The 19,351-nt window shown below is 49.7% G+C and overlaps 1 protein-coding gene across 7 annotated transcripts; it reads right to left on the bottom strand.

The window, feature by feature from the left end:
• Nucleotides 1–846: 846 nt before the first annotated feature.
• Nucleotides 847–17,801, bottom strand: LOC129681568 (galactoside alpha-(1,2)-fucosyltransferase 2). Of its 7 annotated transcripts, none has more exons than XM_055613560.1 (5): nt 17,692–17,801; nt 16,845–17,009; nt 8,837–8,946; nt 3,731–4,871; nt 847–3,570 (listed from the first exon to the last, which is right to left on the bottom strand). In XM_055613560.1, exons 4-5 carry the CDS (start codon nt 4,623–4,625, stop codon nt 3,257–3,259), a joined length of 1,209 nt encoding a protein of 402 aa, XP_055469535.1. In that variant the 5' UTR covers nt 4,626–4,871; nt 8,837–8,946; nt 16,845–17,009; nt 17,692–17,801; the 3' UTR covers nt 847–3,256. The 7 variants fall into 7 exon arrangements, with proteins under 7 accessions (XP_055469535.1, XP_055469534.1, XP_055469533.1 ...); XM_055613559.1 differs by lacking the exon at nt 16,845–17,009 and adding an exon at nt 12,243–12,755; XM_055613558.1 differs by lacking the exon at nt 16,845–17,009 and adding an exon at nt 10,289–10,454.
• Between the last annotated feature and the right edge of the window lie 1,550 nt (nt 17,802–19,351).

Raw genomic sequence — 19,351 nt, 5'->3', positions numbered from 1 at the left:
CTGCCATCTCTGATTCGTCTTCTGGCTGCCTCCCTCTCCCAGTCTTTCCCAGCCACAGCTGCCTCTATTTCCTTGTCCTGTAGTCTTGGGCCCCTGGACACTAATCTCTCACCAAGCCTCACTCACATCTGCCCATTGTCACCATCTACCCTCAGCCAGAGGGCACCCTCTACCTCAGCCTTGTGTAGAGAGTGTTGTGGGGCCCTGCACAAGTCCGGGAGAGGTAGGGCCGGGTGGCCAAGGAGTTCTTTGGAAGGTGGAGCTTTGGAAGGCTGGTGCAAGTTTGGTGTGGCCATACTCTCGCCCCTCCCCGGCCTCAGGGTGCACATGCTAGCCTTGATCTTCAGTCAGTAAGGTGTGTCTTTTCCTTCCATTCCCTTCTTCCTTCTCTCTTCCTTCCTCCCTCCCCTCCCACAAGACAAGTCTCCCTATGTAGCCCAGGCTGTCCTCAAACTGGACATTGCTAGTCTTCAGCTTCTAGAGGGCTCAGATTAGATGTATGGGCTACTACACAGAATCCTTCTTTATCTTAAATGTGATTCTGGTTACTTAACTATATGACTGTCAAAAACCAGTGGATGGGTCCAGAGGTGGCACACGTCTGTAATCCCAGCACTGGGGGAGGCAGAGGCAGGTGGATCTCTGTGAGTTCAAGGCCAGCCTGCTCTACAGAGTGAGTCCAGAACAGCCAGGACTACACAGAGAAACCCTGTCTGGAAAAACAAAACAAAAATATTTTCAGTGGACACAGAGCTGGTCTATGTTGACAGCATTTGAAGAGAGAATTCACATTCCACATGATCCACCCATTGATAGGTAAAAATTCATTGTTTTCCATACACTCAGTTCATTTACCACTGTGGTCAATTTTAATTCATTTTTTGTTGTTTGGTTTTCTCTTTTGAGTTTTTGAAACAGGGTCTCCCCATAGCCCTGGCTCTCCTGGAACTCACCATGAAGACCAGGCTGTGGTGATCCCCCAGCAAGCTTTACAGCAGGCAGAGAAAACAAACAAACAAACAAACAAACAAACAAACAAACAGGGTGAGGTCAGAATGAAAGTTGGCTCAGGTAGAATTAATCGTAACCGGTGCTGGACCAGGATGTCTAGAGTCTGCCCAGGTCATTTTCCTTTAGCCATATTCAAGCATAGCACAATGTAGGAAAAAGTGTTTAGATAGCTACTAATTAACCCCCAGGGAACAGCAATTTAAGACATACATTAATATTCTTTACACAGTTCACATGGCTTCTTTCACAAGAACGGGTACTGTTGGCTCAAAAACTGCCCAAGATTTAGATCAAAGGAGCATGACTGAGGTAAACAGCGCTTGTGGGTGTCAGGACTATCCTGGCCCCAAGATAATGTAGAAGTCTAGGCTGTAATAAAGCATAAGTGACATCACACATAAGGATGGGTTCGTGGTCTAAAAGCAATGCCCAAGATTCCCTGGGCTACATGGGAAAGGGTGTGGGATAAGTACATTCTGGAGCTTCTGACAGAGCCTGTCTCCAGGCAGCAAAGCATCACCAGGCTGTAAAACTACTTCATTCCGCTGGATGTGGCACACCTGTAATCCCAGCAGGCGGATCTCTGTGAGTTCGAGGCCAGCCTGCTCTACAGAGTGAGTCCAGGAGAGCCAAGGCTACACAGAGAAACCCTGCCTCAAAAAACCAAAAAATACCACAAATCAAACATGAAACAAAACAAAACACCAAACTCCATCATTCCTGGCATTCTAGGAAGAGCAGCTGTGCACCTCACTCCATTGAAGAAGCAAGCTGTGTCTTTAATGTTCCTGGCTTCTCCAGTGCTTATCTGTGTACACAAGGCATTTTTGTCCTCTACCAGGCTAGTCTAGAACTCACAAAGATCCACTTGCCTGCTTCTGCCTCTGGAGTGCTGGGATCAAATATGTGCAACACCCACCCCTGCCCATCCTCATGGAGGAATGGCTCAAGCTCAGTTTTATCACTCTCAAGAATGTAAAAATGGGCTGGGTGTGACTGGCACAGGCCTTTGAGCCTATCACCCTGGAGGCAGAGCTCAAGGCCAGCCTGGTCTACATTATGAATTTCAGGACAGCAAGGGCTATATAGAGACCTTGTCTCAAAAGACAGAAAGAAAGAGAAAGGAAGGAAGAAAGGAAGGAAGGAAGAAAGAAAGAAAGAAAGAAGGAAAGAAGGAAGGAAAGAAAGAAAGAAAGAAAGAAAGAAAGAAAGAAAGAAAGAAAGAAAGAAAGAAAACATGAAATTGTGGAGAGGCATATTTGTTTTGTTTTTTTTGAGACAGGGTTTCTCTGTGTAGTCCTGACTGTTCTGGACTGGCTTTGTAGACCAGGCTGGCTTTAAACTCAGAGATCTGCCTGCCTCTGCCTCCTGAGTGCTGGGATTAAAAGTGTGTGCCATCACTGCCCAGTCTGGATTTTGCCATGTTCTTTCTGTTTCTGAGATGAACTCTGCAGCTCAGACTGGCTCTTGGGACTGGAGATGTCCCGCTGGTCTCCAGGAGGCAAGGACAGCAGGATTGGATGTATGGCTGCTCTGAGCTCCACCCACAGAGTTCTCCTCAGACGGACTGAGCAAGATGAAGGAGCCCTTGGTGGACAGAGTCCCAACGACAAGCAACTTGGTGGGGGGCACTGTGGGCTCACTGTAGCCCCCACCTCCCTTTTGACCAGGTAACTGTGCAGTGAACAATGACCCCTTCGGATCGCAGGCGAAACCAATCCAGCACCTCCTCCTCAACCCTTTGCTGCCTGGTGGGGCTTGTCAAGGGGACAAGGGAGCCAGCTGGAGTGCTTGCAGAGGTGCGGCTTTCATTGGACTTGAAAAGGGTCCTCAGCGTGGTGATAGTGAGGCCTTTGAGAGGCATAGGAGACTGGAGACAGGGCTCAGCAGTTAAGAGAGGATCCCTGGCTGCCTATGGCTCCAGCTCCAGGAAGCCAGCGCCTCTGAGGTACTTGCATTCACACACTCACACATACGATCCATAATTTAAAAACTAAAATCCTAACAGACTACGAGACATTCCTAGGTCATCAAAGGCACTGCCTTCAGAGGGGCTAACAGTTCTCAGCAGGCTCCAGTCAGTTCGTGAAGGTCGGTGGCTATAGAGCCAGCCCCATCCTCTTTGCTCAGGCTTCCTAGGACTGATGCTTGTCACACGCTGCCCCACCATGGAAATGCCATCACAGGGAGGCACTCACTGGACCTTTGTGAAGTACCCAGCGTCAAGTACTTCATGATGATGCCACTAAGTGGGCAAACGTGGCTGCTTCTCACCTCTCAAAGGGAAAGAAAGCAATGAGCCTTTTCTTGCCGCCTTGGCAGCGGCTGTCTGCCTGTGAGGCCTTCTGGCACCAGGAGACAGCTGTGCTAAAGAACGGCGTTGGCCCTGCTGGTTGTTATCCAGAACTGGGGTCACCAGTGATGTCTTGGAGCTGCTGGTGCCCAGTGTGTGACTACGTTTTCCGAAGATGTTTCTGCTTCTCTTGTTTGCAGCCCAAGGGACACTTCTTACAAGAAGGCTCTGCCCTTGAATGTTACAGTGGCTCCTCCTGCCTTGACCTGGAAGGGGGACGGACGACAGGCTGGCGTTAGTGCTTAAGGAGTGGGGACAGGTCTGCCGGGATACCCACCCACTCAGGTAGGAAGGCTGCCTCGGGCTTAAAGATTTTGAGGAAGGGAGAATTGGGAAGGGTGTAGTTGGCCAGGTAGATGGTGTCACCTCCTGCCAGGTAGGCAGCCCAGATCCCGAAGGTTCCAATAGTCATGACGGTGTGGTTGCACTGGGTGAGCAGTGCGAAGTCCTTGGCCGGCGAACCCTCAATACCGTTGCCCGCGAACACCACGTCTCCGCGGGAGGCGTCGATGTTCTCTCGGCACCAGGCCATACCGTTGCTCGTGACCACGAAGACTGGAGCCGAATAGCGTGCCCGGAACCTGTCCAGGGCCTTCTCCAGGTAGCCCCGGTCAGCCACCACGCCCTTCCACACATTGGGCATGACATGCACGTAGTCTCCCCGGCGCACGTGGACACCCACGAAGGTGCTGGGCTGGCTCCCATTCACCCGCAGGCGGCGCAGGAAGGCCTGGGCCTCCTCGCGCACGTGGTCGTGCAGGGTGAACTCCTGCAGGATCTCGGGGCGCAGGTGGTGGTAGAAGGTCCAGGAGCACGGGTAGCCGGTGAGGCGCACGTAGCGCCCCGGGATGTGGCGGTACCGATCCTCCATCCAGTCGTTGAGGTGGTAGTTCTGCCAGGGGATCCTCCCGGCGGTGTCGCCGTGCAGCACGGGGAGGCTGATCCTGAAGATGGGCGCCAGCGCGCTGTGCATGGACGCGGGGATGAAGGCGGGCTTCCCGTTCATCCTGGCCAGGGCGAACAGCGTGGCGTACTCGCCCATCTGGTTCCCCAGGCGGCCAATGGAGTTGATGGTGAACATGCCCTGCCTCTCTGCGCTTGCCGGGTCTCCGGAGGGCACTGGGAACGTCTGGATTTCAATCTCTGACAGGGGTCGGAGCTTCACTATTCGCTGCTGGAGGTGGATGATGGTGGATATCACGAAGACAAAGATGACAAAGTGGGTCAGAGGAAAGGAGAAAGGAACCGTGGCGCTGGCCATGGTTGCCAGGAAAGAAAGCACGGCAGGTTAGGTGTGTGCTGATAGCCACGTGTGTGTAAATACTGGTGCCCTTTTGGCTAATCGTCTGGACCGTGGCTCTGGCTCTGTTTTGCTTCCTTTTGGGTTTGTTTGAGACAGGATTTCCCTCGGTAGCTCAGTCTAGCCAGGAACTGCGTTGCCCAATCTTCCTGCTTCGGGGTTGGAATGACAGTGAGCCAATATGGCTTGTTTGATGTCCAATTTGTGCTGCAAGTGTTCAAATGAGGAAGAAGGAAAAAAAAAAAAAAAAAAAAAAAGCAAGAGAATCAGGGACATTATGGGGGACATGGGAAGGGGAAGGGGCCTTTCATTCAGCACAATTAGCAACATTTGCTGAGGTTGCTCACGGTTAGCTAATATTCCTTTCAAAAGTAGACATTTTAGGTTAAGTAATAGCACACCAGGCTGAAGGCCTGAATGTACGTGGCCGTGGTAGGGCCTCATTCCCTGTGGCCTCAGAATCTCCCAGAGCATCTTCTACTTTGTCACAAATTTCTCTTCTTTTCTCCACTGGTTGATAGAGATAGTAATTCCAGCTTGGCATGGTGGTAAAAGCCTGTCATCTGAGCTACAGGCCAAAGGGGGGAGGACTGTAAGTTCAAGGCCAGCCTGGGCAACTTAGTGACTTCTTAATCTGGAAAAGTGAAGAGAGGATTGAGGGTGTGGCTCCAGAGTGGAGAACGTGTCTAGAACCCACCAATCAGGCCTGAGGGTGTGGCTCAGCAGAAGAGAGAGCAGTTGTGAATTGGGCCTCTGTGGAACAAGTCAAAGGCTGCAAATGATGAGCCTATGCACAAGTGAACCAAAGGGGGATGTGGGGTTGCACCAGGATGCATAAGTGGGTAAAGGTCATTGCTGCCCAGCCTGGTGACCTGAACTGGATCCCTAGGACACACGTGGCAGGAGGAGGGAACAGAGCACAAGCTGTCCTCAGACCTCCACACCCCCCCCACCTCCCTCAAAACACAAATTAAAAAAATGTAATAAAAAATTAGAAAGCCAGGCATGGTGGTGCATTCTTTAATTCCAGCACCGCAGTGACATCAGCCAGCCTGGTCTACAAAGTGAGTTCCAGGACAGCCAGGGCTACACAGAGAAACTGTCTCAACAAACAAACAAAGACAAAACAAAAGAAACAGAGGGGTTGGGAGGTGCCTAAAAGCGCCTGCTGCTCTTTCGGAGGACTGGAGTTTCCTTTCCAGCACCATATTGCGGGGCTCATAGCACCCTATATGTAACTCCACTGAAGGAGGTGAGATGTTCTCTACGGGCCTTTGCAGGCGCTGCACAAACACGCATGTACACACACACATCTTAAAAAGCCGAGCTGTGTACGGCTGTGGCACGGCTCCGACCTGAGTACTCTGGAGGAGGGCAGATCTGCATGAGGTTGAGGCCAGCCTGGTCTACATAATAAGAACCTGTCTCAGAACAAAACATCGAAAACAAACAAAACGCTCTAAGACAAACCAAGAAACTAAGTGGGACTTGACTGGACTTTGACTATGTCAGGCGCCTCCATCCCAGGGTTCAGGGGCATCTGTCCACCGAAGGCGCTGTCCAGTCCAGCGGCTCTTGGCCTCCCCGGCTCTTGGCCTCCCCAGTGCTGCGATTCTTTAATACAGCTCCTGTTGTGGGGATTGCCAACCATAGAATCATCTTTGTGGCTACTTCATAACTAATTTTTCTATTATGAATTCTATCGTAAATATCTGTGTTTTCGGTCGTCTTAGGAGACCCCACGAATGGGTCATTTTACCACAAAGGGGTTGACACCCACAGGCTGAGAACTATTGGTCCAGAGGCTGATGAACTTTGACATCTGCAGCCAGGGTGTAACCAGCTTACACACTAAGCTTTAGTTAGGCAAAGTCCAGATGCGACCAGTAACTAAAGACGATCCAGACCTGAGTGCCAGGAAAGAGAAGCCTAGAGGCCTTCAGGGTCCCCAGGTTCTTTAGAAGCCTCACCACCTTGTGGTCAGGTGGTCAGGAGCACAGAGTATGCTCCGCAATGAGAGCCCTCAAAGGAGGCTTTGTGTAGCTCCAGGAAAGGTTTCTGGCTGCCTTGGCCCGAGGCCCACAGTCCTGACCACAGGCTTAGGCCCGATGACTCTGAGTCAAGAGGATATTGGCATTAAATCAAGCTACTTGTAAACTGATCAAAGCTTACAGGCTGCAGTGTCACACAGGTATAGTTACTGAGTCAACTCAGATCTGTTAGCATAGCACTGCAGGCCGAAACACTCCTCAGGCAGGGCGTGAAGGCGCTTCTCCACCATCTCCCGGCTCAGGGGGCTGAAGGCAGTACCATTGCTTGAGTTTGAAGCTAGCCTGAGCTGTGTGAGCTTCTTCAAAATAACGAATTCGGGACAGGGAAGATGACTCAGTGGTTAAAGCACTCGTGAGCAGGCACTGGAATCTCTGGCACTCACACAGTAGCTTGGTAGTACATGTGTCTGTGACCACGGTGCGACCTGTTTCTGTACCCCAGCAGCTGATGCGGGACAGGAAGATATTGGGGGACTTCTGGCCAGTCTAGATTAAGCAATGAGCTATAGGCTCAGTGAGAGAGCCCTGTCTCAAAAGAAAAAAAAAAAAAAAAGAGAGAGGGGTTCCAGAGCTGGTTCAGTGGTGCAGAGCTCTGGCTGCTCTTGCAAAGGTCCCAGCAACCACATCAGGTGGCTCATGAACACCTGTAACTCTAGTTTCAGAAATCTGACACCCTCTGTCCGCCATGGGCACCTGCACAAATGTGGCACTGTAAGAACTTAAGCAGGCACAGACTTGTGCACATAAATAAAAATAAGTAAAAATCAGACATAAATAAAAATAAGACCGGAGCAAACGGCTCAGCAGGGAAAGCACCTGGGCCAAAACCTGAGGCCCTCAAGCCCCAGCACCACGCAGAAGCCTGGCAGCGGGAGTCTGTAAACAGGAGCACTGCGCTCTGGGTCAAAATGGAGCACAGCCCACCAGCCAGCCAGCGAGACCCAGTTCCTGAGCTTTGGGTTCAGTAAAAGACACCTGACATTGAAGACAGTCATTCTGACCTCTGACCTCCACAGCTAAGTGCATGTACAGGCATTCGTGCATGCACACACAGATCACATCACAAACAATTTCAGGCCTGTTGACTCAGTGCCTGGGTATGAACTGCATGAGTCTGGAGTGTGGGCCCACTGGGTCATCTCCAATTGGGATAAGCCTTTCAAGTCCCCTCTGACTTTACTGGAAGGCCTTGCTCGGCTCTGTCAAGTTCCCAGCTCAGCTATACGCAAGAGGTTATTTATTTCTTTATTTTTGCTTTTATCAGACAGGGTCTATAATCCTAGCACTTGGAAAGCTGAGGCAGGAGGATCACACAAGCTACACACAAGCCTGGGCCACAGTGTGAGTCTTTGTCGCAATAAAACACACACAGGCAAGAAAGAGACTGATCAGAGACAAGTCACAGAAGGTAAGGACAGAGCAGGGGTGGAGGGGACATGGAGCGATGGCTTCACCCTACCTACTCCCTGTCCTTGCAGGTTTGTTTTTTCTTTTTCCTTTTTTTCTTCCATAGTACTGAAGCTAGAACTCAGGGCTTCCAGCATGTTCCACTGCTGAGCCTCGCCCCAGCTCCTCACCGGAGCCCTCTAGCCAGAGCTCTACCTGAGCCTTCTTTGTTGTTTTAACTTTGTGAGATGGTCTGAATTGCCTGGGCTGACCTTGAATTCCTTCTACAGCCCAGACTAGTTTGCTGTAGAACTAGCTGTAGAACTAACTCCCAAGTGCTGAGATTACAGGCTGGCGACAACAGATTGAATCCACACTTCCAGTCCTATTACTTCTGCCTTTTGTCCACTCCCCCAAATTCAGGTGCCCCCTTTTCCCTCTACCAAAGGAGCCGTTCCTGATCAACGTCAGAAGGGACAGATGGCTATGCATGGTGTCTTTTAGCAAACCCAAGCACATCCTGGCTCCAGACTCACACAGTACCTGTGTCTCTTCTCAGCCCTTCTCACCCAGCCCCCTCACCCTAAACTCCTCAGGCTCCTGGGCTTGCCTTCCCCCAGCTTCTCTTTTCTAGATGACCCTGCAGCCATGGCTCGCTTCATCCTTGTGAGCAAGAAGGTAGTTAGGATAATAAAAGCTATTGCTTTAGTATATTGATATTCACAGTCTAAGTACCTTGGCCAGAAGTCCAGCTCCAGCCTCTCAGGCATAAGGATCGATCCTGAGGGAGACTCTCAAGCTCCTCGGCAGGTCAGGATGGCGTCTCCCCGGAGTCTCCAGCAGCCCTGAAGATGTGAGGAGCAATGCATTGCTTTTGGTCTCCAGGCTGGTCAAGTGCACGTCATGGTGTTTGCTATGTGTTGTGTGTGTCTGTGTGTGTTTCTGTGTGTGTGTGTGTGTGTGACTATAAGCAGTATCACTGGTGTTACGTCTCAAAGAAGCCCAGGACAAATGCCTTACTGAGGTCCCTTTTCTTTTCTATATATTTTTTAAATTAGTTTATCTATTAACTGAGGTCCTTTTTAACATATCAAAGTGTGTTGGCAGGCTCTCAGCACTGCAGGGACCTATTCCAGAGTCACCCTGGCTGCCACACCTACCCTAACCCTCAACCCCTCTAACCCCTACATAACCCAGCCTCTCTTGGTTCTTGGCTCCACTCCTGGACCTCTCTTCCTCCATTTGACCTCTCTTCTCTTCCCTTCCTCTCTATTGCCTCTCTTGCTCTCTCCTTCCCCTCCTCTCATGGCCCAGTTCAGGCTGCTGGTCTGGTTCAGTCTGGACCCCCGCCCCCCAGAGGCCTCTGGCTGTACACTGTCTCCCTCAGCGGTACCTGTGGCCATCAAAGCCTCATGTTTTGTTCATGTGGTGCTGAAACCAAACTGGGAGCAGCATTCATGACTTCCTTTCCAAGGGACTCCAGCTCTCCAAACCCAGCCTCCGACTTGACTCCCCTAAGGCATGTGCGGGTCCTTTGTTTCTGCTGGCTCCTGCCACCCACCATGTTTGGCTTCAAATTCTAGAGTCTGGCTCTCCAGTGGCTTCTTCCTTCCTCCCACTCTAAGCATTTGCCTCTCCTGTCTACTCCACAGTGTCTCTCAGGCCTCTCAGGCTCCTGCAGCCTGCGATGCCTCCTCATGCATCTCTCTGCCTCTCTGGGCCTCGGAGCCTACTCTGCCCTCTAGATGGTGTCTGGACATTTCTTTGACCTGTTACACCCAGGAGGGCATCTCCTACTAAAGACATTTACCACCTCTGGGGACACTCCCTTTTCCCAAGGCCTCTCTCAGTCTGCCTCTCCACCCGCCCTCCTGGAACTCCCCTACCTCCCTCTGGGAGCGGCCTGCTAAGACCTGCAGCTCCCTTAAGCCGGCCTGGCCTGGCCGTGTAGAACCCTTTCTCTTTCTTCCCCAGACTCTGAGAGGTTAGTACAGCCTCCCTGTCTTCCTGTAAACGGGTTGGCCTCAGTCCAGTTCAAGAGCCAAAAAGACACACTTGATTTCTAAGTTCTCTTAGCAACAACCTCTGCCACTGCGCAAACGAGTGATGCCTCTACTGACTGGTTCTGGCATTGTCTTGACACAGCTAGAGTCTTGAGAGAGGAAGGAACCTCAGTTGAGAAAATACCTCTGTGGGATCCAGCTGTAAGGCATTTTCTCGATTACTAATCAAGCTGGCCATGTGAAGCAAGCCAGTCAGCAGCACCCTTCATGGCCTCCGCATCAGCTCCTGCCTCCAGGTCCCTGCCCTGTTTGAGTTCCTGTCCTGACTTCCTTCAATGACGAGCAGCAACCTAGAAGTGTAAGCCCAATAAACATTTTTCTTCCTGACTTGCTTTTGGTTATGGTGTTCTCTTGGGGCCAAAGAGCCCTTAACTAAGACAATCCCCAAATCTCTTTTATCTAATTTTTCGAAAGGTCTCTTATCTCTAAGCTTTTTCTACTTTCTGCTTTAAAAAAAACAAAACAAACTTTCACCTAGCTGGGTGGTGGTGAGGCACACCCTTAATCCCAGTACTTGGGGGGCAGAAGCAGGTGATCTCTGAGTGCCAGGCCAGCCTGGTTTACAGAGTGAGTCCCAACCAAGGCTTCACAGAGAACCCTGTCACAACACAACAAAACAAAACAAAAATCTCTTAATTGTAACTTATCTCAAAATTGTGCATTCATTGGGCATGGTAAATGCTGGGATAAATGGTATCACCACCACCATCTGGCTCTTTAACTTAAAATCTAAGGCTCAGAACTGGAGAGATGGCTCAGCAGTTAGGAGCACTGACTGCTCTTCCAGAGGAAGAGGAACCTGGGTTCAATTCCCAGCAACCCACATGGCAGCTCTATGTCTGTAACTCCAGTTCCAGTGGTTCTGACATCCTCACACAGACATACATTCAGGCAAAACAACAGTGCACATAAAATAAAAAGAAATAAATCATTAAAAAAAATAAATAAGCTGGGTGGTGGTGGTACACACCTTTAATCCCAGCACTTGGGAGGCAGAGGCAGGTGGATCTCTGTAAGTTCCAGACCAGCTTGGTCTACAAAGAGAGTACAGAGCTACACAGAGAAACCATGTCTTGAAAACCTAATTAATTGATTAATTAACTAATTAAAAAATTAAGGCTAAATCTTAACAGGAGTAAAGCTATAAAATACTAATCTTATAAAAGCTACTAATTTGTTCTAAACTTTTAATGATAATTAAGACGTGCAAGCTAATGCTCACCCACCTTCTACAGGGTCAGGTTTGTTAATGTGCTCAGAACTATGCTTGTCAGCAGGCTACAAATGTAGCTCATTCACAGGGACAAGCTTTAGTTAGCCTCCTGTATATGTTTTTTAAGGTTAAATCTAAAGCAAGTAACTGAACACAAAGTTTGTTTAGTTCAACTAATCTTAACAGATAGTCCTCAAACTCTCCAGAGATCTGCTGAAAATGGCATTTAATATGTTTAGTAAAAAAGCTTCCCATTGGCTGGAGAGATGGCTCAGAGGTTAAGAGCACTAGCTGTTCTTCCAGAGGTTATGAGTTCAGTTCCCAGCACCCACATGATGGCTCACAACTATCTATACTGAAATCAGATGCCCTCTTCTGGCCTGCAGGTGTACATGCAGACAGAACACTGTATACATCTTTCTTTCTCTTTCTTTCTTTCTTTCTTTCTTTCTTTCTTTCTTTCTTTCTTTCTTTCTTTCTTTCTTTCTTTCTTTCTTTTAAAAGCTTCCTAGGATAGACAGGCCGCTGAGGCTCTGTCCAAACTATGGACACTATTGGGTTGAAACCCCCCTCCCTCCCTGCCCGCGCCACCTGCCTTATAACTAGGTCAGTTTTCCCCGGTTCCTCCTCAACAGGAAAGTCTCCCAGACCTTCTGGCAGCCCAAGGCCAATGCTGTCCTACAGAACAACTGAAGATGTAACGACCTGAGTGACAGCTGGAAACTGACTACTTCTGCCCCAAACAAAGCCATCCATTCCATGGGAGTATTTGTCATTCTAACTGATACAGAGGCCATCTGCATTGCACTTCCTGCTATAATTTATCCCTCTCAGATCTCTGAGGATACTGACCAACCAACAGCACCTTTTTGTTGACAGCAGCCAGCATACCAGCTCCGGCAAGGCTACAGCTGCCTGGTCAGCTCGTTTAATTCCGAACAATCAGGTCTCAGTTTTCTAGAGCTCCTAGGTCTCTTGCTGAGAAAGACTGGACACAGATTCACTTTACCTTGTTAACAGATTTCACACTGATAGAGATAAAGATAAACTTACTTTTCAATATAACTTTTTTTTTTAATAACTATTCTTTTATGTAAAGGAACTTGCTTTGCAAAAGACTGTTCTTGTTAATCAACCACTTGTGTCTCATGGTAAATTATTGGATAGAAAAAAAGGTTTAAAGCTTAAGTAAGTTGTGAGGTTCTAAGAAAGTGTCTTAAGATGTATAAATGCAGGCAGACAGTGGTGGTGCACGCCCTTAATCCCAGCGCTGGGAAAGCAGAGGCTGGTGGATCTCTGTGAGTTCAAGGCCAGCTTGGTTCACAAAGTGAGTCCAGGAAAGCCAAGATTACGCAGAGAAACTCTGTCTCAAAAAAATCTAAAAAAAAAAAAACAAAACAAAAAAACAAAACAAATTAGGGGCTGGTGAAATGGCTCAGTGGTTAAGAGCACTGTGTGCTCTACCAGAGGTTCTGAGTTCAATTCCCAGCAACCACATGGTGGCTCACAACCATCTATACTGAGATCTGATGCCCTCTTCTGGCATGCAGAGGAGCACTCACATACACAGAAAAGCAAATAAATAAATAAAACAAATAAATTTGGGCTGGAGAAATGGCTCAGTGGTTAAGAGCACTGTCTGCTCTTCCAGAGGTCCTGAGTTCAATTCCCAGCAACCACATGGTAGTTCACAGTCATTTATAATGTGATCTGATGCCCTCTTCTGGCATGCAGGTATACATGCAGATAGAGTATTCATATACATAAAATAAATAAAACATTAAAAAAAATGTATAAATGCAAGTTGTAAAGGTCTTAGAAAGTGATTCAAGGTATGCAAAGAAATAAAAACATGTTTCAGATGTCTTTCCCTCACTGTGCTGTTGTCATACTAGGACTCCAAAGGTTCACTCATCAATGAAGATCTGATACGCTGTTTTCTAGTCTGATAAACTGATAAAGTAGTGCTACTCTTATCATGACCATAAGCTCAGACATTTGAATTTCCCTCCGTTGTCTTCTAAGCACAGATGTACTAGTGCCTCTCTATCATGCTGACGTCTCTGTCAGTCTGTCTATCCTCCCTCTGGACAGAGGGGCGAGTGCTCATGCTTTTAACTCAGAATCATGGTTTGGGCCTCCAAGCTTTCACTATGACTCAAGGCACGAACGAGACAAATGCGTTTGCTACAATGCGGGCTTCAGTACGTATGACAGAATTTGGTCACGCTGATACATCTAAAACTTTATGTCTTTCTGTAAACTTAAATTATTGCAAGCTTCGGGAAGCCGAGACTTGTATCCGCCGGCCACAGGTCAAATGGACTCCAGCGTTTCCCCACCGCCCCCCCTGAGTGTGGACTTCCCCTTTCCTTGGTCTCAGGCCTCTGCCACCCAAGTACAAGGACTACGGGCCTGGAAGTTTCAAATGGACACCACCCAAGATAAAAAAAATTTCACAATCTCCTTAGCTTTAACGTCTGTCCCTTGTCTATGTCAGTCCCAGCAGGTTTCCAGTCAACTAAAGACTGTTCCACACATGCCGACCACAGACACTTCTGTGGAATTTCCCACCAGCCTGAGCCCCCGCATCAAGCACCCCAGACCGCTGGAAAGCGAAAGTGGCCTGCAAGGCCCGGGTTGGTCCCACAGACCCTGGACATTGAGCAGAGCAGATGTCCCCCTGTCCCCACTCCTCTCTCCCTTCTTTTCCTTTATCATTCCAGCCTTCCTGGGCCCCAACAACAATAATGGCAACTCCCCAGTTTCAGCAGAAAGTAGTTATGGAGGAGATTAAGTAGCCCTGTAACATCAACAAAAGGCTGGAATGTTAAGTCTCGAAGGAGCTCAGGATAAATGGCTGAGGTGTCTATCTGACATATCAAAGTGGACCCTGGCTCTCAGTGTTGTATGACTCTCATCCTGGCGAGCACACCCCACCCCTACCCCTACCTCTCTACCCTCTGAGCTTCCCTTCCCTCCTCCCAGCTTCTCTGGTTTCTGTATAGCCCAGCCATTTTGTCTGCACATCCTCTTGGCTCTTGCCTCTGCACATGGATGAAAAGGAAAGCAGAGAGAGACAGAAGGGAACCAATATAGTGAAGAGCCTCTGGGAGAGGGGAAGCCCCACCCTGGGCTGGAAAGTTTAGGGTAGAGGGTAGGGTATGCCTGCCAGCCACCTGCTGGGAGAGCCTGGAGGCTTTGGTTAGAAAGGCCACTCAGCTCTAGCCCAGCAGGCCCTTTGCCCTTTCTTCTCCCATCTCTTTTCTGTCTCTCCATGCACACTCTCTCCCCCACCCCCATCCTGACCAGGTTCATTCTGGAGCCTTTCAAATGCTTGTGGCTGTTTTACCCCTCGTTTCCCTTCTCAGTCATACCTTGAGTAGTCGTGCACTTCTTGCTCAGCTGGATCTGATTCCTAGATGCAGCCTTGCGGGGGGGGGGGGGGTTTCCCACATAGGCCACTTTTTGTCTAAATGCCTCCCCCCCACCCCCCACCCCTGCTCATCACATTCCTCTTTTGTCTTTCTATCTTGATCTTCTTGATGTTTACTCTCCGTCTCCCTCTCTCTCCTCCAGCCCTCTCCTCTCATGGCCAAGGCCACTGCTCCCTGTCTTACTTTCCCTGGTCTGGACTCTTGCAGATGCCTGCGGGACAGCTAAGCCTCTCTCTCATACCCACAGTAAAAACCTGTTTAACCTTACCTTGGAGCCGTCATGTCCTCACTGTAGGTGCTAGTTTTTTAAACTCTACTCTGTTTGGGGTTCCTTAAGCTTCTACCTCCCTTTCAACCCCCCAGGAGAGAAAGAAGGTTAGAAAAGAAAGGGGACATAGAGTTCTGGCTAGTTAGGGTTGTCTGGTCTTTGGGAAAATACCAATCTCAGTTGTCAGGATATCTAGCAGTCTAGCAACAGCAGAAAAAACAAACAGCCTTCTTTCTCCTCTGTCTGTTTCCTCAGAGCCCTTGCCTTTCCTCACTGGCTCTCATACCCTCTCAAGAGTCCTCAGAATTCCACTCTGCAACCGACCAAAGACCGCACCCCTCTCTGTGTGGCACGAGGCCATTACCAGTTGGCAAAGACCACACCCCGGAGGAGGCAATTATCAGCTATGGACAAACTAAGGCTGCACAAGGCCATTACCAGTAGGCAAAGACCACACCCCGAAGGAGACAGTTATCAGCTAAGAACAAACTAAGGCTGTCCCATATCCCTCACTTGGGATTAAAACCAAAACCTGCTTATATAACACCACGGAGTTTGTAAAGACACCAAAACTTCTACTATACCTCACTTTATTCACTTTTGAGACAAAGTCTTACAACGTTTCCCAGGCTGAATTCATTCTGATACCTAGCCTGGCCTTGAACTTTTTGCCCTCCCTTTTTTGGCCTCCACAGTATCTGGAACGTCAGGCCTGCTCCACTAGGTTCATCTTGGCGTCAGTTCTATTGATGGGAAAATACTGGGAAAACACACTTTGCAATCAAACCTGTTAGCTCTGGGCTTTTAATCTGAGGGCTCTGAATCTCCAACAGCAAACAGAAGTACAATCAGGCTGCTTGTGCGAGAAAATGGAAAGTTGGATGTTTTGGAATAATGTTTTCAGGCTGCCTCTGGGTTTGGTTCCCATTCCTCAGGAAGAGACATGATGGTGTAGAGGCTGCAGGTCAAAAAAGGCCCGGCATCTGTTGGGAGATCTCACAGCCAGCTTCCGGGCCCAGAGTGGAGGCACACGCTTGTAATCCCAGAACTCAGGAGGCAGAGGCAGGTGGATCTCTGAGCTCCAGGCCAGCCTGGTCTACAGAGTGAGTTCCAGGTCAGCCAGGGCTACACAGAGAAACCCAGTCTAGAGAACAAACAAGCGAACAAAACTGTGGGTTGTGGCCAGAGCTGTGTGGCCTTGACCTCTCTGCTGGAGTCTGCAGCACTGTCTGAGCACTGTGCTGACTAGAACCGGCTATAGCTGCTCAGGTTTCTCAGACTGGTGCTCACGCACTCCTGCGCAGCTACCTCAGGGTAACGTCCAACTAGATTATAGGGACCGGAGTTGAGACTCTCAGAAGCTGAGAACCAAGAGCTCAGTGAGGAGCTTGAGTGAGTTTGGGAAGATTAAGGCCACAGGAGACTGAAGAGTAGCAGTTTGGAAGCTGCAGCTGGCAAGGGGAGGAGCCTAGATTCTCCTTTCATTCTCTGTGGTCAGAAAGATCACCACAGACCCAGCCTTGGTTTCTATGGCTGTTTCAACACCTGGGATGGGGGGGGGGGGGCAATGTTTAAAGAAAAAAACAAAAAAACAAAACAAAACAAAAAAAAAACAAAGCAAGTTCAGGTTTGTTCCTTCCTCTATCTGGGTCTCCTACAACCTTCCCTTGGAGGGGTGATATGCCAGAAGAAGGAACCCTTTTCCAGCTCTCTAGAAACAAGGGGAGGACCTCTCCTTCCTTCCCTCTCTCCCTCTTTCTACCTTCTCTCCTTTGGCTCAGCCTCCTCCATTTGCCTCCTCCATCCAGAGAGTGTCCTAGCCCCAGCAGCCATTTCATATCAGCCCACAGACAGGAGCCAGCCTTGGGCCTGGCCCACCCCATCAGCACCCTTCCTGTCGTTGGCGCTGCCTTCACCTCTTTTGTTCCTGTGCCGAGAAATGTTGGCATTATGACTCTCAGGGCAGCTTACGAGAGTAGCTGCCACAATGAAATCTCAAACAGAGGGAGGGGGCATGCTGCGATGGCCTGATCTGGGGTCCACACCTCCCTCAGGGCAGGGGCAACTGCACGTTTCTGAGGCCCTAGGCTGATGTGGAAGCTACGGGAACAGTAACAGGAAAATCCGGTTACACTCAGCCCAACTCTGCCTTGCATCTACTTCTGCTCCTGGAATCAGCAGTATGGAGAGGGCTAAAGATCTGAGGGAGAAAAGGGCGAAGGGGGCTAAGACTGCAAGCAGCGGGGTAGGATGGCAGGTGGGGTGCAGGAAGTCAGGCTATGGGGGTTCTGGAGGAGCATGGGGCTAGGAACCTGGAGCTGGGGCACCCACTCAGGGACTGGAATAACCCAGGCCTGAAAACTCCGAAATGGAGGACTCAGGGGCTGAAGGAACCAGGGGGGGCTTGAGGCTGGGACACAGGATGGGAAGCCAGGGTCTGGGGTGGCCAGGGTCTGGGGTAGCTAGGATTTGGATCCTACTTGCCAGCAATGGCATCTCCTCCCAGAGAGCCGTGGGCTGGGATCAGAGACCAATGTGTCCAGTTTCCGGATCCCTAGAGTTTGTTGAGGGCACAGGAGACCTGCCCCAACCCCCTCACCTGTGCTTACCTCATTTGGCTGTGGAGCAGAGAAATGGATGACAAGGTGGCTCTGAAGGCAGGTGGTTCAATGTTCCTTCCAGCCTGGCTCCTCACTCAGGGCGGAGGAAGCCTCCTGAGCCTAATCACAGCCCTGGATATAAACTCCGCCCAGGGTGTACCTGCTGACATCCTAGAACCAGTGTGGCTGCGCTTGAGGGAAGCATGACAAAGGTTGGCTTCTTCTCAGGTGCCTGCCAGGAGGAGCAGTCTGAGTTGGCAGCGTCCAGCTGTGCCGTCGTCCTCTGAAATGCCCCTAATTCCTAAGACCCTCGGCTGCCGACCTCACTCAACGTAGGCACGTCATGGTTGTGTGTGTGTGTGTGTGTGTGTGTGTGTGTGTGTGTGTGTGCAGATGGCTAACCACCCTGTTAGCAGAAGGTGACTTTGAACTTAAAAAGGAAATAAAGTATTTGTGTGTGTGAGAGCGAGAACAGGCACACACGTGGGGTTCTGAGGACTGCTTTCAGAAGCCCTTCTCACGTTTGCTCAGGGTCTCCCCTGTTTCTGCCATGCTGGTCCAGGCTAGACGGCTTGAGAGCGTTTGCATGGTTCTGCTCTCTGCCTCCCTTCTCACGGTGGGAGTGCTGGTGTTACAGATCTACACATCAGGCGTGTCTGTGCCGGACTTTTTCTGTGAGGTTTTGGGATCACACTCGGGTCATCTGGCAACTTGAGCAGTAAGTGCTTCACCATCTCTTGGGCATTTGCGAGGGGCTGAACTCAGGGCCTCACAATTGCAGCATCTCTTGCTTTTCCCACTGTGCCAACTCTCTAGTCCTTCAGTTTTGACGCTTAAAAAAAAAAAAAAAGAAAGATTTTATTTTTATTTATGTGTGTTTTCTTGTGTGTATGTGCTTATGTGTTCAGTGCCCACAGAGGCCAGAAGTGGGTGTCAGAGCCCCTGAAGCTGCAGTCACAGATGGTCGGGAGCTGTCCAGTGGGGGTTCTGCCCACAAGGGCAAGTGATCTTGGCTGCTGAGCCATCTCTCCAGCCCCTGGTTTAAATGTTTGTTTGTTTTAAGTTTGTGAGATAAGGTTTTCCTTGTAGTGCTGGCTAGCCTGGAACTCATTGTAGACCAGGCTGGCCTTGAACCTGATACATCCTTCTGCCTCTGACTCCTGTGTCCTGGATTATAGGTATGTGCCACCATGTCTTGCTATCCTGTTTTTTGAGACGCTAATAGGCTCAATGGTTGGCAAGTCCTAGGGAACCTCCCGCCTCTCCATTCCTGCACTGGGATTACAAGTGTGTGTCGCCACAGCTAATGCTCTCACAGGGTTTCTGGGAATCAAGCCTGGTCCTCACCCTCGTGTGGCAAGTTCACTGTGGACTGAGGCATCCCCCACCCCCACCCCTGGGTTTTACTTGGGTTTTGGGATTAAACACTGGTCCTTGAGCTTTCTCAGCAAGGGCTTCACCAAATGAACCATCCTGAGAGCCAAGAGTATACAAAAATTCTTTTTTTTCCTTCTCTTTTTGATGTGGGGGAAATTGAACCAAGGAAGGCCTCATGCACCACACACTTGGCCCCTACAGCTGACACTCTGGTTTTAAAACAGGAGGTTACTGTGTAGCCCTGGTTTGCCTGGAACTTAGGTAACCCTGGCTGGCTTCAAACTCAAAAATC

This window comes from Psammomys obesus, unplaced genomic scaffold (genome assembly GCF_907164565.1).
Source record: "Psammomys obesus unplaced genomic scaffold, mPsaObe1.curated_primary_1811, whole genome shotgun sequence".
Taxonomy (NCBI): Eukaryota; Metazoa; Chordata; class Mammalia; order Rodentia; family Muridae; genus Psammomys; species Psammomys obesus.
Note: the sequence above shows the minus strand (reverse complement) of the source record. Positions and strands in the feature narration are given on the sequence as shown.